General features: G+C 44.1%; 2 protein-coding genes across 6 annotated transcripts; both read right to left on the bottom strand.

Moving 5' to 3' along the window:
* Positions 1–564: 564 nt before the first annotated feature.
* On the bottom strand, positions 565–8,409 carry avpr2ab (arginine vasopressin receptor 2a, duplicate b). 4 transcript variants are annotated; one of them, XM_058051055.1, is made up of 7 exons: positions 7,593–8,405; positions 5,543–5,826; positions 3,900–4,145; positions 3,687–3,833; positions 2,377–2,593; positions 2,077–2,301; positions 565–1,995 (listed from the first exon to the last, which is right to left on the bottom strand). In XM_058051055.1, the coding sequence occupies exons 1-7, from the start codon at positions 7,720–7,722 to the stop codon at positions 1,811–1,813; spliced, it is 1,434 nt and encodes a 477-aa protein (XP_057907038.1). In that variant the 5' UTR covers positions 7,723–8,405; the 3' UTR covers positions 565–1,810. The 4 variants fall into 4 exon arrangements, with proteins under 4 accessions (XP_057907038.1, XP_057907037.1, XP_057907036.1 ...); XM_058051054.1 differs by having other exon boundaries at positions 2,077–2,593; positions 5,543–5,848; positions 7,593–8,409; XM_058051053.1 differs by having other exon boundaries at positions 2,077–2,593; positions 7,593–8,408.
* Positions 8,410–9,264: 855 nt separating this feature from the next.
* Positions 9,265–15,209, bottom strand: LOC131104834 (isocitrate dehydrogenase [NAD] subunit gamma, mitochondrial-like). 2 transcript variants are annotated; one of them, XM_058052391.1, is made up of 12 exons: positions 15,073–15,209; positions 13,719–13,766; positions 13,512–13,526; positions 13,316–13,413; positions 12,770–12,885; positions 11,861–11,921; positions 11,555–11,687; positions 11,350–11,483; positions 11,177–11,279; positions 10,965–11,111; positions 9,601–9,756; positions 9,265–9,515 (listed from the first exon to the last, which is right to left on the bottom strand). In XM_058052391.1, exons 1-12 carry the CDS (start codon positions 15,139–15,141, stop codon positions 9,414–9,416), a joined length of 1,182 nt encoding a protein of 393 aa, XP_057908374.1. In that variant the 5' UTR covers positions 15,142–15,209; the 3' UTR covers positions 9,265–9,413. The 2 variants fall into 2 exon arrangements, with proteins under 2 accessions (XP_057908374.1, XP_057908375.1); XM_058052392.1 differs by lacking the exon at positions 15,073–15,209 and adding an exon at positions 14,959–15,034.
* Between the last annotated feature and the right edge of the window lie 714 nt (positions 15,210–15,923).

Below are 15,923 nucleotides of genomic sequence, written 5' to 3' on the forward strand. Positions count from 1 at the left end.
ACTCCTCGAGTGCTGGGCAGCAGCTAAAATAAAAACACACGTTCATGTTAGCTTAAGTCGTTAATAACGTGCTGCTTTTTACACTTTATGCACAAGAACAAAAGAAGGATGCACTGACCCTAACTAATGGAATGAAGATACACAGTACTGTATGATGTATGATGTATGATCGCCAAGGATCATTTGGAAGGCTCGGTAAATGAAGGTCAGTGTAGGTCATCGCAGCATTAAAGCCGCCGTATCGTGTACTTGTGGAAAAATGTGTGTACACTGTGTAGTATTGTCCCAATCAAAGTACAAAGAAGGATGAGACCACTCAGTATTAAATGACACCACGTTGTCTGTTTGTGGCAATGGTGACATTACTGTGTGTGTGTGTGTGTGTGTGTGTGTGTGTGTGTGTGTGTGTGTGTGTGTTTCTTTCTATCCAACCAGCTGTGCTGCCAAAATAGGACCCACTATCACAGATACGTTTTTCCACAGTTGTTAGATGTTAGACATTTTTAAAAGTGTGATGAGTTACAAAGTGTATTAGCTCATTGGATGCTGACAATCGGCTGTAAATGTGTGATCAAAGTGTGTGTGTGTGTGTGTGTGTGTTGTTTTAACATTTCCATCCATTACAGTTGTTGTTCATATATGAAGCACGAAACTTGGGAGGAGCGTTTTACCAGCAGTCATTTTGTCTGTTTTTTTTTTATTAACCTAAACGCAAGCCTTTTCTTTTTAAGATTTTTTTTTGTTTTTAATGACACATAGCCCGGCTGTTTTACAGTCGTCCCTCAAAATATCGCGGTTTGATTATCGTTCCATCGCTCTATAGGGTTTTGTTGCAGAAATTTATCTTTTTTTTTTGTGGTAGACTATGGTATATTATTGGTAATGTCGCATTACACTACAGCCAGCCAGTGAAAAAAAAAAAAAAAGGTTATCCTCCTATTGTGTGTGGAAGTGGTACATTACTTTGTCTTTTTTACATGAAACAAACCGTTCATGAAAATATCATAGCATCTATTCTCCCGATTAGAAATGTTATTTTCCATTTTAAACAAATTACCTAGAATTTTCTTATAACAGGTAACTTTTTAACTTTTTTTTTTGTTTTGCAGCTCCAGACTTTTAAAAAATATTTTTCTTTTCTTAATGGAAGAGGCAAAATGGCTCTGATGCTAAAGGTAGCTGACCTCTGTGCTAGCTTGCCGTCCCGCTGCGCACTGTGTCGCAAACAGGGATGAAATAATGATTAGAAGTGTTCTATTCCATCTCTACAGGGCTCTAGTAATGTTAAAAAAACATATTTAGAAAGTCTATGAAAATATTCAATTTATTAGCATCACAGAAATAATTTATTGCGGTGGCGTCAGGAACCAATCAGCCGCTATAAATGAGGGACGACCGCATTACAATAAAAGTCTCAAATACCAAAACTAGCAAAGTGTTTTCTCTTCTCTAAAGCACATACTAAACCCTTTATTATTATTATTATTATTATTATTATTCTATAGCAATGCAGTATTAACCATTCAAATGTGCATTACGTCCTATTTTGAGCATCATATATTTTGGGATATGATACAGGAGGGTTGATAGTTTGCTTGCGTTTTTTTTCCATCAAAATGACCGATATTTCACGCTATGTCACACTGACTGTAAGCCAATGTGGGAGATTTCATGATGAGTGACGGAAAGAATTAAAGGTTTTCCAAACAAAGTGTACGTTTCTTCTCTTCTGTCTGTACGGTATGGTAATATATATGTATATATATATATAGTAGTGCATGTTTCTCTGTGATGCGTTTGTGTGCACTCGTCAGTAGTTGGACGTGTGTGTGGCCGTGGAGTCGTTCGGCAGGGAGCCTCTGCGTTGTGTGTCCGTGCGACACAGCAGCAGAAGACGGAGCTCTGGGGAGATGCTGCTGGAGAAGGCGGAGTAGATCCAGGGATTGGTGCACGAGTTGAGGCTGGCCAGCAGCATGAGCAAGGTGAACAGTGCTCCTGCACACACGGGTCACAACCCTCAATGAAGCTGTCACATGACTCATAAAAAAGATGATGAAAATACTCTTAAAAAAGCACCACTTTGAGGTGGATCGGGGTCCCACGCTGCCCACAGCTGAACACTGAAGAAGGGGGCCCAGCAGAGCGAGTAGATGACCACTATGACCAAAGTCATCTTCACCGTCTTGGACATGGCGGCTGTCGCCTCGCATCCTCCTTTCTGGGAGGAAGATTTGACCTTTGGAGAAGCAGAGACGGTGGGGAGCGTCGCAGGCTCAGGTAGAACATCAAGTTGAAGCTCGGCTGCAACATGAAGAAACAATAAAAAGATGGAGGAACAAAAACAAAACAACCCTTGTGTCCACATGTGCCTGTTACCCGTGTGTACATCCATTTCAGTATGGACGCCACAATGGGAAGTGATGCTGGCGGGATGGCTGTTGTTCAATATGATTGGCGGAGAGAGACAGGATGTTCGTCTACCGACTCCTCCCCTCTGGCTGTCTCTTCTGGATGGAGGTACGGACGAAGAAGGGGACAAGCGATGCTCCGACTTCAGGTAAAGATTGTTATGGATCTCCATGAAGATTCGCACCTGTGTATTACAAGTTATTAGTTATAGTATCTACAGTAGGATATATAGTATATACTATAGGATCTACTTGTATACAAGTTATAGTACTTATTCATTCATTCATTTCCGCATTCTACCGCTTATTCTCACGAGGGTCGCGGGGGTGCTGGAGCCTATCCCAGCTGTCTTCGGACAAGAGGCGGGGTACACCCTGGACTGGTGGCCAGCCAATCACAGGGCACATATAGACAAACAACCATTCACACTCACATTCATACCTATGGACAACTTGGAGTCACAAAGGTGATTAATCATGATTAGTTAATTTAAAAACTGTGATTAATCTGATAAAATTTTATATCTTTTGACAGCCATAGTTTGACCATAATACCATTCATTCAATCATTTTCTTATTCTCATGAGGGTCGCGGGGGTGCTGGAGCCTATCCCAGCTGTCTTGGGGTGAGAGGTGGGGTACACCCTGGACTGGTGGCCAGCCAATCACAGGGCACATATAGACAAACAACCATTCACACTCACATTCATACCTATGGACAATTTGGAGTGGCTAATTAACCTAGCATGTTTTTGGAATGTGGGAGGAAACCGGAGTACCCGGAGAAAACCCACGCATGCACGGGGAGAACATGCAAACTCCACACAGAGATGCCCGAAGGTGGAATTGAACTCGGGTTTCCTAGCTGTGAGGCCTGTGTGCTAACCACTCGTCCACCGTGCAGCCCTAGTTCTAGTTATATATTTTGTTCCCTAAAAACAACAAAGTGCTCTAGTTGTACTATGGAGGTTCTCTATGGAATTTTTGCAGTAGATCCTTAAAAACAGCCGACCCCCAACCACCAGGAAACTTTCAGTTGTAATAATAAAAGTCTAGTTTTTGCACGTGTATCTTGTCCTTTGATTGATGGTCCCTGAATGCACCATATAACTTTTTCCCACTCTACATAGAAAGACTACTATACTGTATTTTCCTCGTTTATGTCATATTTGCTCTCAAATGCTGATGCTATCTGGGAATGCTGATGTTAGCTCATGTTAATTCATGCTAGCACATGCTAGCCGGTTACGACACACGTCAAACGCGTTATCTGTATACCTGACACACAGTGATGATGAGGACAGGGATGATGAAGACCGCCAGGGTCATCCACGTCACGTAGGCCTTGAGGCCCCAGGATTCAGCAAAGGTGCCCCAGCATTCATAGACCCCGGGTGCCACTTCTGAGCGAGAGAAGATGAAAACCTGGACACAAAGATGGAGGACAGGTACGTCACCTGGGCTGTCAAGTCATGACTGATAGATTCCTACCTGTGGCAGACTGAGAAGCAGTGCCAGCCCCCATGCTAGCAGTATGAAGGTGTTCCATCGATGGGTCGCCCAGCTGCGATGCGCCAGCAAGGGGCAGCAGATGGCATAATGGCGATCCATTGTCATGGCAACGATCATGTAGGAGGAGGCGAACATTCCCAGGACTTGAAGGTATTTGACCAGGCGACACAAGACGTCTGGGCCAGGAAAGCGTCCCTTGGCGTCCCAAACGAGCTGGGGCAACACCTCCAGTGGGGAAGGAAGGGAAATGGAGATTGAGATCATGTATTGGTTTGGTTCGTGTTCAGGGCAGAGCTTTGCGGTGGGTGGCCAGACGTGGCCACCCTTGGCCACCCCAAACGCGACTCAGGTATTAATTGCTCTAGTAGATAATTAAAGGCACTGTCAAATCCATCTGTTAGGATATGAAAGCGGGCGGCACGGGGGTCGAGTGGTTAGTGCGCAGACCTCACAGCTAGGAGACCAGGGTTCAATTCCACCCTCTGTGTGGAGTTTGCATGTTCTCCCCGTGCATGCGTGGGTTTTCTCCGGGTACTCCGGTTTCCTCCCACATTCCAAAAACATGCTAGGTTAATTAGCGACTCCAAATTGTCCATAGGTATGAATGTTAGTGTGAATGGTTGTTTGTCTATATGTGCCCTGTGATTGGCTGGCCACCAGTCCAGGGTGTACCCCGCCTCTCACCCAAAGACAGCTGGGATAGGCTCCAGCACACTCGCGACCCTCGTGAGAATAAGAAAATGAATGAATGAATGGTATTATGGAAGAAAAAACTAGGGCTGTCAAAAGATGTAAAAAAATTTGATCAGATTAATCGGTTTTTAAATGAACTAATCATGATTAATCACCTTTGTGACTCCAAATTGTCCATAGGTATGAATGTGAGTGTGAATGGTTGTTTGTCTATATGGGCCCTGTGATTGGCTGGCCACTAGTCGGGGGTGTACCCCGCCTCTCACCCGAAGACAGCTGGGATAGGCTCCAGCACACTCGCGACCCTCGTGAGAATAAGAAAATGAATGAATGAATGGTATTATGGAAGAAAAAACTAGGGCTGTCAAAAGATGTAAAAAAATTTGATCAGATTAATCGGTTTTTAAATGAACTAATCATGATTAATCACCTTTGTGACTCCAAATTGTCCATAGGTATGAATGTGAGTGTGAATGGTTGTTTGTCTATATGGGCCCTGTGATTGGCTGGCCACTAGTCGGGGGTGTACCCCGCCTCTCACCCGAAGACAGCTGGGATAGGCTCCAGCACCCCCCCCCCCCCGCGACCCTCGTGAGAATAAGAAAATGAATGAATGAATGAATGGTATTATGGTCATGGTATTATGGAAGAAAAAACTAGTGCTGTCAAAAGATGTCAAATTTTATCAGATTAATCAGTTTTTAAATTAACTAATCATGATTAATCACCTTTGTGACTCCAAATTGTCCATAGGTATGAATGTGAGTGTGAATGGTTGTTTGTCTATATGTGCCCTGTGATTGGCTGGCCACCAGTCCAGGGTGTACCCCGCCTCTCGCCCGAAGACAGCTGGGATAGGCTCCAGCAAAAAGCGGTATAAAATGAATGAATGAAAAGGATACGAAGGCGAAAGCAGACATTTTCGTCACCTGGAACAGCGCCACCACCAGGTCAGCCAGGCAGAGGTTGAGCATGAACTGATGGAGCGGGTTGTGATGATGTCTCCTCCTCAGCAGCACCACCAGCACCAGGCCGTTGCCAAGTAACGCTAGAACCAGGATGACGGCCAGCACCATCACCTCAGCCGCTGCCAGCAGGGTATCACGTTGCCACTGAGTGTCGTTGGCGGTGCCGCTCGCCGGGGGGGTCACGTAGACCACCGAGCGCTCGTAGGACGGTGAGGAGTCTGTTGCCGTGGAGACTAACATGCTGACTGGGAGGGAGGAGGTATCAATCTAACATTTTGACAATGACATTGTTACGTGATGATGCGTTCAAGGGCATTGGGAACTTTGGAGAAGGAATAGGCTTTCAGACATCAACCAGAGGACGAAAAATTACTGCTTGGATTACTGTGGGCCTGCTGGCTGGCTTTGTGAGGTGAATCTGAAAACAGCCCGGTCGAGTGGTTAGCGCGCAGACCTCACAGCGAGGAGGACCAGGGTTCGATTCCACCCTCGGCATGTTCTCCCCGTGCATGCGTGGGTTTTCTCCGGGTACTCCGGTTTCCTCCCACATTCCAAAAACATGCTAGGTTAATTGGCCACTCCAAATTGTCCATCGGTATGAATGTGAGTGTGAATGGTTGTTTGTCTATATGTGCCCCGCCTCTTGCCCGAAGACAGCTGGGATAGGCTCCAGCACCCCCCGCAACCCTCGTGAGGAAAAAGCGGTAGAAAATGAATGAATGAATGAACAATGAGGATGCTGAGGTTCTCACTGGGAGTGACCAGGATGGATAGGATCAGGAAGGAGTACATCAGAGGGACATTACATGTTAGAGGCCTTGGAGATAAAGTCCTTTAGGCCAGACTGAGATGGTTGGGACATGTCCAGAGGAGAGATAGTGAATATATTGGTAGAAGGATGCTGCGTTTAGGTAGGAGGCGAGGAGGTTTACGGATCTAGTGAAGGTAGTGGAGGACGTGAGGTTAGTTGGTGTGAGAGAGACAGTTCCAGAAGACAGGGTTGGATGAAGGAGATTGAGTTGCTGTGGCGACCCCTGAAGGGGAAAGCCCAAAGAGAAAGAAGAAGAAGACTAGAAGCTCTTGGTTGTGCTGCTCTGAAGAGACACACTACAAAATGGAGATAATAATATCGTTGGGAATAACAATAATTAATACAAATTATGATTTAAAAAAAAAACAGAATTCAGTTGTAAATGCAGGTCAGTGTTTAGGCCAGCAGAGAAGACTTTGCTGGCCCAGACTGTGCACCACTGCATCCATTGATAGCTAACATTAGTAGCTACAATTCACCACGTGTCACATCAGTCAGTAGTTTACATACATAAAGCAGGAAGAGGGGGGCGGGTCAAACATTTGAATTCTAGCGCCCTCTAGCAGCCTCTCTCGGTAACATACACTGCACTGACAGACATTGTGGATTTGGATCGATTCCAATATATTCCTGTTGGTTTATTCCCACACATGATGCCCCCCCTCCCCCAGTAAGACTTCCACGAATGTGAAACAGAGGAACTTTTGTCAGTAAATACTAAGAATTCCTGAACTCTACTGTATGTCCAACGGCATTCTGTGTACTTTTACTATCTTCCAGTTAGGGTGTAATGTTGAGAGACGATTCAAACAGCCGTGACCTTATTTTTGGGACGTGTCCATTTAGATCGTGCCACATGAGGGGCCCTCTCCGCATGCCTCTGCGATTATGTGTGTTGTGGACTGTAAACATTGCTTTTAGAGCACACTATATTTTCCTATTTGATTGCTGTCACAATGACTGGGAGCAGTGTTGCGCAACATCAACATATAAAACACGCAGTGTTCACCCAGCTGGTGTGTATATGGATTTCCGAGTAACGATGCACGTCTCGACTGCTGATTCCTTAAAATGGTTCCGCCCATTGAAATAATCAATACAGCTTTGTTTCTAAACGTGATTGTGCTTTTAAAAAATGTGCTAAAGTAGGAATATCTCAATCTTAATATTCATTTTTAAAAGTAAGCAAGAAAGACTCACCAGCGTCCTGGGAAGCAAGCGTAAGGGAGCCGGGACAACCTGATCTGATACACACACCGGCTGCACCATGCTGTGTGTGTGTGTGTGTGTTCTTCTTGATTATGACTGATGGTGACCTCGGCCAGCCCATGCTGTTCCCTCCTGACGCCCCATCGTCCACTCTCTTTCCACTCCGTCCCCTTCTTCTTAGACGGTAAATCACACCCTTTTCACTCACGCCGTCCTAATCTACCTAATCTACCTTGCCTCCATCCATTCCGCCTTTTGGAACTTTTCTCTTTCCCTTGACGGTTAATCTCTTGGCTTTCTCTCAATTTGCGCCCGTCTCATTTGGAGAAAGCTCTCTAATTAGCGAGGGGCCTGCAGAGCAACCATAAACATGCACACAAAAACACACATTCACACACGACGCTGCTAAACAGTACAAGCGCTTCTGTTACACTTTGGGACATGTGAACATTTGTCATGTCAAACTGAACCCCCCGGGGGTTCAGGTCCAGGCCACGGGACCGTTGCTTCAAAACGACCAGATTACAAAATCTCTGATTCATTGTCTCTCCAAACTGAGCAGAACATTAAATTTATACAATGTTTCTATTTAATAAAAAAATCAGGCCTCGACGTCAAAAAGGTTAAGAACCCCTGGTCTATGACATATTTTAAACAAGGCAGAAGACAGAAAACAAGACAGAATAACCAACACCAATGTTCTACAGAGGAATTCCCAGCAAATGACATTCTTTACGTTGGTCTTTCTTTGACAGGAGTAGTCAATCATGAGCTACGTATGAAAAAAGTCACGACAAACTTGTCAACCCATTGGAACTCACAGGAGGTCATTATTCAACATAATAGTCTGACTCATAATGTCATCTTACAAAGCATGCTAAAATCATCACTCTGCAACTTAACGTTCCAAAGGGAGATAATGAATAAAATATATATATATATATAAAATATATATTTTTTTCAAGTGGTTAGCATGCAGGCCTCACGGCTAGGAGACCCGAGTTCAATTCCACCCTCGGCCATGTCTGTGTGGAGTTTGCATGTTCTCCCCGTGCATGCGTGGGTTTTTTCCGGGTACTCCGGTTTCCTCCCACATTCCAAAAACATGCTAGGTTAATTAGCGACTCCAAATTGTCCATAGGTATGAATGTGAGTGTGAATGGTTGTTTGTCTATATGTGCCTTGTGATTGACTGGCCACCAGTCAAGGGTGTACCCCGCCTCTCGTCCGAAGACAGCTGGGATAGGCTCCAGCACCCCCCGTGACCCTCATGAGGATAAGTGGTAGAAAATGAATGAATGAATGAATGGGTGCAGGGATTTCAGTCTCCCTCTGGTGGACAGAAGCAGCATTGCATATTACAGTGTGTGTGTGTGAGTGTGTATATACTGTAGTAAGAAAAATTGGGCACCCATGATAATTTTCAAGATTTTCCTTTATAAATGACTGGTTGTTGGGATCAGCCATTGCAGTTAAATATATCATACAGCAGACCAATACAGGGATAGATGAGAAGTGAAATTAAGTTTACAGGATTTACAGAAAGTGTGCAATAATTACTTAAACTAGTAGTAGTCTGGTGCCTAAATTTGGGCACCCCAAGAATAAAATAACATCAATATTTAGTAGATCCTCCTTTTGTGTTCCAATAATTAGTATTAAAGGTATTCAAATCAATAAAAAAAACAAAGGTGCCCAAATTTATGGCCAACTTTTGAAGTTTGAACCGTTGAAGTTACACGAAGGACTCGGCTGGACACACAAAAACAGTAAGGGGGGGGAGCAGAGGATGTTTTTATCTTTGGCCGTGTTCTACATGCTCACTGTGAGCGGTCCAGAGCTCTGAATGGTATTCATGATGAACTGGACCACTTCAGAGGTGGAGCCTTGGCCTCCCAGGTCCTTCGTGTGAAGCTAGGACAATAAAACATCCCAACTGTATGGCACGTTCTTATATAATATTTGATGTGTGTGTGTGTGTGTGTGTGTGAGGCCATACCCGAATCTCAGTCAAGGTGGAGAGGATGGCTCTGCGGATCATGCTGGCATATGAGTGGAGCTCCAGGTGATCCAGCAGCAAACAAGAGGCCAGCAGCATGGCCGTTGGGTTGGCTATGTTGCAATGGGCGATGCTCTTCCCAGTGTTCCTGGTGCCCTGGGTCAGGAAGATACAGGTAAATATTACGGTTGATGGAAAGTGCTGATATTCCTCCATTCAGATAGAAAAGGGCTACAGAAAAAGGTCAAAATCTCAATAAGACTCAGGATCAGGACTGACTCCAAAGTCTTCATTTGGTTTTTCTCAAGCCATTCAGAGGTGGATCATTGTTTGGATCATTGTCCTGCTGCAGAACCCAAGTTGGTTTCGGCTTGAGGTCAGAAAAAGATGGTCGGACATTCTCCTTCAAGATTTTATTTTTTGTAGACAGCAGAATTCCTGGTTTTATTTACCACAGCAAGTCTTTAAATATAAAAACAGCCCCAGACCATCACACTACCACCACCATATTTTACCGTTGACGTGATGGACTGGAATTACTGCATTTTCTCATTAACAGCAATATATATTTATAGAAATGGTGTAATGGATGGGACTTTGTGTGTTTACATACTGTACGCTCTTAGCTTGTGAGGTTTATTTGACATCATGTTTTCTGTTCCTCCTCTGTTTGCGCTCATTGAGATACTGTTTACATTTGGTCTCGTCTGCTATGCTCCTCTTTCATTATGTCTTTACCAGCTGTCTCTGGTCCTGCTCCTCTCCATTATGTATCTGTCCGCAAGTTTGATGGTGGGGTCGGGGATAAAACCTGCAAACAGTTTCACACTGCTCGATATTTATGTAAATTTGCCAAACTTAACGCATTCGATACTACCCAAGATGAAACAGAAGAGATTGGCTGACAATGGTCTACAGTTCCTTAGCCGACCGAGGCCATAGCAAGTCTCTCCCGGCTGCTCGCACTTCCTTTTTTATCTTTTTGTCAGAAATTTTGTCAGTGTTTGGCCATCCTATTCAAAGCAGTTGAAGAAGACGGTGCTAAGTAGCAGGCTTTGCTGTAAGACTTCAGAGTTTTGGAAGCTGGGATCAGGTATGACGATGCAGTTCACGTCAATGTTTGTTGTTATCTTCATGCTAGCAGTGTTTTGTGTTTAGTATTAGTATTATTATTTCGTAGTACTGTTACTGGTGTTTTTTGTTGTTGTGCTTTTCTTTTTGTCAACTTTTTTTTTTACACTTTGTATTAAGCGCCTTTCCTGACAGTAGCAGTGATCGTCAGCTGGGATAGACTCCTACTTCACTGTTCCGTTCAACAGGATGGAGGGGTACAATGTTTAAAACTGAGGTTCTGATTGACTCACCGACTCAAACACGGCATAGTCCTCGCCATAGTTGGCTCCAGGCACGAGACCTGGTCCGCCGACCAGTCCGGCGCATATGTTGCTCACCACGTTCCCATACAGATTGGGCATGACCATGACATCGAATTGCTGGGGCCTGGAAACAAGCTACGGCGAACACAAACACGCGTTCCAATTTGAAGATGCGGTTTGGGTTTTCACCGCACATTTACCTGCATGGTAGTGTTGTCCACAATCATGCTGTCAAATGTTATTTCAGGGTATCCGCCGGCCACCTCCTGACAGCACTCCAGGAAGAGGCCATCACCCAACTTCCTGCTCCAAACACAAAGTGAGAAATCCAAACATACGAGATTCTTAAAGGCGTGCACACACAAACACTGACATGATGTTGGCTTTGTGCACAGCTGTCACTCGTCTCCGCCCTTTCTCACGAGCCGTTCTGAAGGCGTAGTCGGCAATGCGCAAAGATTTGCTCCTGGTGATGATCTTGAGACATTCTACCACTCCGGGGACATTCTGCATGAATACGGACAAAAGTGTAGACGCTTGATTGGACAGATTGGAGAAAACGACAAATAGCGGCGTACCTCATGCTCTAGGCTGCTGTACTCTCCTTCCGTGTTCTCCCTGATGATGAGTATGTCCACGTTGTGATGTCGTGTTGGCACCCCCGTCAGAGTTTGACAGTGCATCACATTGGCATATAGATCTAAAGTGGTTCTGCAACAAGTGTGATATACAGACCGAAGCAGTGTTTAAACATACAGAGCCTACTTTTAGTCACAATGACATTTGTAGCCTAAAACATCAACAAAAAGGCTGTTTATTTGGGATCATTTCATTCAAGATACAGTATGAAGTCTGAGTTTTGTTCTAAGTATATTCAGACTCACCGGAGCAGGTTGTTTCTGGATATGTAGGAAGGTGGTAAGTTGTGGTTGGTCTCAAGATTACCTGGAAAAAAAAATTCACATACAGTTAAACAACTGGACAACTGGGTCATTTCTAGTCGGAACACTTAAAGGGTGTAGTTCATCATTAGTGACTTACCCCACTTCCTCGCATGAGCCTAGTTCTGGTCAGATTTTGGTGATGAGGAACATAGTTCCGGTTTGTTCCTGGGGCCACTTAGGTAAGTTTGGCTTTTCAAAACATTATACGTTCAAAAAAGTTATGCATTTGCATGACAAAAATGCCTCGTATTTGTGCATGGCCGCGATGCTCACATCTTGATCCACTGTGGCATTCATTCATTCTACCGCTTATCCTCATAAGGGGTGCTGGAGCCTATCCCAGTTGTCTTTGAGAGCACATATAGACAAACAACCATTCACACTCACATTCATACCTATGGACAATTTGGAGTCGCCAAATAACCTAGCATGTTTTTGGAATGTGGGAGGAAACCGGAGTACCCGGAGAACATGCAAACTCCACACAGAGATGGCCGAGGGTGGGATTGAACTCGGGTCTCCTAGCTGTGAGGTTTGCGTGCTAACCACTCGACCGCCGTGCAGCCTATCCAGAGGATCTAAATACTGATGTCATTTTTCTGTTGGGGTGTCCAAATGTACGCACTGATTATTGCACACTTAAATCCTATAATGGAATTGAACTCGGGTCTCCTAGCTGTGACACCTGCGCGCTAACCGCTCCTCCACTGTTGCACATGTACGTAAATAAGATGGCTGCCACACTCCTGTCATCTTTGTTTTAAAGCTTAAGAATAATGTCTTATTTTAAGAAATCCTGCTTAGCCCATTATTTTGCAGATGTGATACCACTCAATTAAAATCATTTACCTTTTAGCGCCACTCCATTGCGCCTGATTGCCATTATGGCGTTGTTGATGTCATCCTCCGAGGCCATAGACGAGTCCACATGAACAACTTCAAAGTCCACCGGAACACAACAGAACCTGTTATGAATAAAGTGCACATTTGTAAATAAAATATATCACATTAGTAGAGGATATGGATTATTGCGCAAGCATTATTATATTGATTCATTTAGATTAGGGGCTGCACAGCGTTTGAGTGGTTAGCGTGCAGGCCTCACAGCTAGGAGACAGAGTTCAATTCCATCTTCGGCCATCTCTGTGTGGAGTTTGCATGTTCTCCCCGTGCATGCGTGGGTTTTCTCCGGGTGCTCCAAATTGTCCATAGGTATGTATGTGAGTGTGAATGGTTGTTTGTCTATATGTGCGCTGTGATTGGCTGGCCACCAGTCCAGGGTGTAACCCGCCTCTCGCCCGAAGACACACTGGGATAGGCTCCAGCAACCTTGGCGACCCTTGTGAGGATAAGCGGTAGAAAATTAATGAATGAATGAATTTTAGATGATCTCACCGAAAAACCTCCTGCACGTGGTTAGCCAACTCTGGCCCGATGCCGTCCCCAGGAATCAATGTCACAGTGTGCCTGCCTCCGTATCGTGCAGGTGGGGGCTAGAATACACACACGGACCCACGCTGTCTGACTCGAATGTATTACTTGTATTACTTATTACTTATATATATAATACACACTCATTAGACATACTCACAATCATCTGGCGTGTCTGGATGGAGAAATAATGGATTTATGATGGAGGACAAAACAAAGAAGACAACATCACAACTTTCGAACACAGTAATGGGAAAAAACAAAGACATGCTGGTGGGGGGGTGATGTTTATGCTTCACTGGAGATGTGCAAAATTGTGAAAATCAGGTCGGTCAACTTAAGACTGTCTTGTGTGTGCGTTTCTCACAGGGTAAGTGGAGTTGAGTCTCCGGTGGTATAGAGCTGATCCACACACCTACAGAAAGAGAGAGGCTCTGAAAAAAAGAGGAGGGGGTACACCCTGGACTGGTCGCCCAGGCAGGGCACATATAGACATATGCCGAATAGGTGCATATTCTGGAAAAACTAGAATCCTTTCTGTGCTGGTTATTGTGTGTAGCTGCTCTATAGAAGTCCACAACTCAATACTGCTGCCACTTGGCTTCAGCACACATATTACCAGAAAGCATTGTGTATTTACAGAGTAACCAACAAGAAACAAGGTTTTTATTTGTTACCTATGTCTCAATAAGATGATTGAATCAAAGTTACAGTATATATAAAAAGGTTTAATTTTGCAAGCTGTGCACTGACTACTCTACGTTATATCAAGGCTTATTTATTTTCCTATAGGAAGCTAGGATAGGCTCCTTTGCTAACTACTCTACTATAGCAGTTGATGTTTGCTAAATACGGATGGATAAGGATGAAGAGTCTTGAACCAGTCATGATGTGCTATATATATATCACTATATTGACAGTTGCTATGGTACCCATTATGTCACTGTATGGTCATATCACCTTGTACTTTGGTCTGTGACAAAATACATAAAAAGTAATAACTAAACTTAAACTATATTAGGAAAGCAGGAAGTGAACAAATGTAACAGTTACTGATTGTAAAAGTACCAGATGGAGGGGTAGGATTTAATAAGTTTTGCTTCTTCCTACTCCTTTTGGACATGTGGAACTGGGAACTGATTATGGGATGCACTCAATTGTAATCTGATGCATGTTCAAATGAAATAAAACCATTACCATTACCATTACCATTACCATTACATATGTATATGTTTACTATTACTAGCTTACAGTGCTACAGGTTATTTCTTGGATTACACTAAACCAATTACAGTTACTTTATGTTTCCATATAACCGGCAAATGGCATATGTATTTTGTGTGCAATGTTAAGTTTTGATAATCGAGTTTTAAAGATGTGTTCGATTAGCTTTTTTCCTTTTCTGAGTAGCTTTTGAGTGACGTCCAAAGGTACATTGCAGATGCTTTGAATAATTGAGAACTTTGGTGAGGATACATTTACAACAACAACTCGTTTCTGGCATAAGAGGCAGTCAAAATTCCAAACGTTGACTTTATCCCGAAATAATATAAAGTTCAACAACAGGAGAGCAACATCAAAGAGGCTAGCTTGGTGAGCCCACTAACCGTTAATCCACTTTAGTTACCGTCGTAACTCGTCGTTAAATGGACGGCAACAAGTGCTAAAAATGTAAGCTTTGCTTATTTCACAGGTATCTGTACATTTATTTGAATGCCTACCCTGGACAAACGGTTGCCAAACCGACCCTTCAGCGCCGTGAACAGTGTTCTCGTTAACAGGACCGTCATGTTCTCTCTGAGCTCAGGTGGATGGGATGCGTGTGGGCGTGCGTGTGTGTTTGGAGCGCAACACGGGGGCGTGCTGCGCGTTCGCGCTTAATCTCTCGAAAGAGAGAGATTTACTTCCGGGTAGATACGTACATCACGACATAGCTTTCGGTGGCTTCACGTCTCCGCGTAGAAGTTTGAAGAGACTTCAAGATGATGATTGTTCACTTTTCCTGCATTGTGGTAGACAGTTGCTTTTGTGGCCACTGGGGGGCGACAGACACAAAGATTCCCATATGCAAGTTGAAATGGTGGTGGGATTCTACAAATGTGGGCATACCCATGAAATTGTGTTTTCAGTTTTCAGAGAAACCAACTGAACCCCACATGATCAAGCATTTTGCAAGCAAGTTAGGAAAAACTCCCTCTGGGGAAGTAACCTTGAACAGAACCCATAATTATTGCGTTGTGGAGTCCTATAGAGCAGCTACACACAATAATCAGCACAGAAAGTGTTCTAGTTCTTCCAGAATATGCACCTATTCAAGCTGTATTTCCTTGGATTTGTGCTTCCCGACACCGGAAATGTCTAGATGGCCAGTTGGGTGGCCAAAGAATGGCGTCGCCTCAGACCATCAACTCATGCCGGAGCATGATACGACCCATGTTGCAAGGATCTGTACACGATTCCTGGAAGCTGAAAACATCCCAGTTTACAATATGTGGCAAATTGTGGTCGCCCCTCTTTACAGCCAGACGGGGCGCTGTTCTGCCAATAGAATATTTGTTTTTTTTAACAACCA

Source organism: Doryrhamphus excisus, chromosome 16, assembly GCF_030265055.1.
Source record: "Doryrhamphus excisus isolate RoL2022-K1 chromosome 16, RoL_Dexc_1.0, whole genome shotgun sequence".
NCBI lineage: Eukaryota > Metazoa > Chordata > Actinopteri > Syngnathiformes > Syngnathidae > Doryrhamphus > Doryrhamphus excisus.

What these genes read in the sequence shown, in the direction of transcription:
- avpr2ab (XM_058051053.1), bottom strand. Translation starts at nt 7,722, where the DNA reads ATGGGCTGGCCGAGGTCACCATCAGTCATAATCAAGAAGAACACACAC. An exon ending in TGGTGGTGGCGCTGTTCCAG is followed by an intron (nt 4,146 to 5,542) that starts GTGACGAAAATG and finishes TCCCCACTGGAG; the next exon opens with GTGTTGCCCCAGCTCGTTTG. An exon ending in CCCCGATCCACCTCAAAGTG is followed by an intron (nt 1,996 to 2,076) that starts GTGCTTTTTTAA and finishes CCGTGTGTGCAG; the next exon opens with GAGCACTGTTCACCTTGCTC.
- LOC131104834 (XM_058052391.1), bottom strand. Translation starts at nt 15,141, where the DNA reads ATGACGGTCCTGTTAACGAGAACACTGTTCACGGCGCTGAAGGGTCGG. An exon ending in CACGTGCAGGAGGTTTTTCG is followed by an intron (nt 12,886 to 13,315) that starts GTGAGATCATCT and finishes TATTCATAACAG; the next exon opens with GTTCTGTTGTGTTCCGGTGG. An exon ending in TCCAGAAACAACCTGCTCCG is followed by an intron (nt 11,688 to 11,860) that starts GTGAGTCTGAAT and finishes CACTTGTTGCAG; the next exon opens with AACCACTTTAGATCTATATG.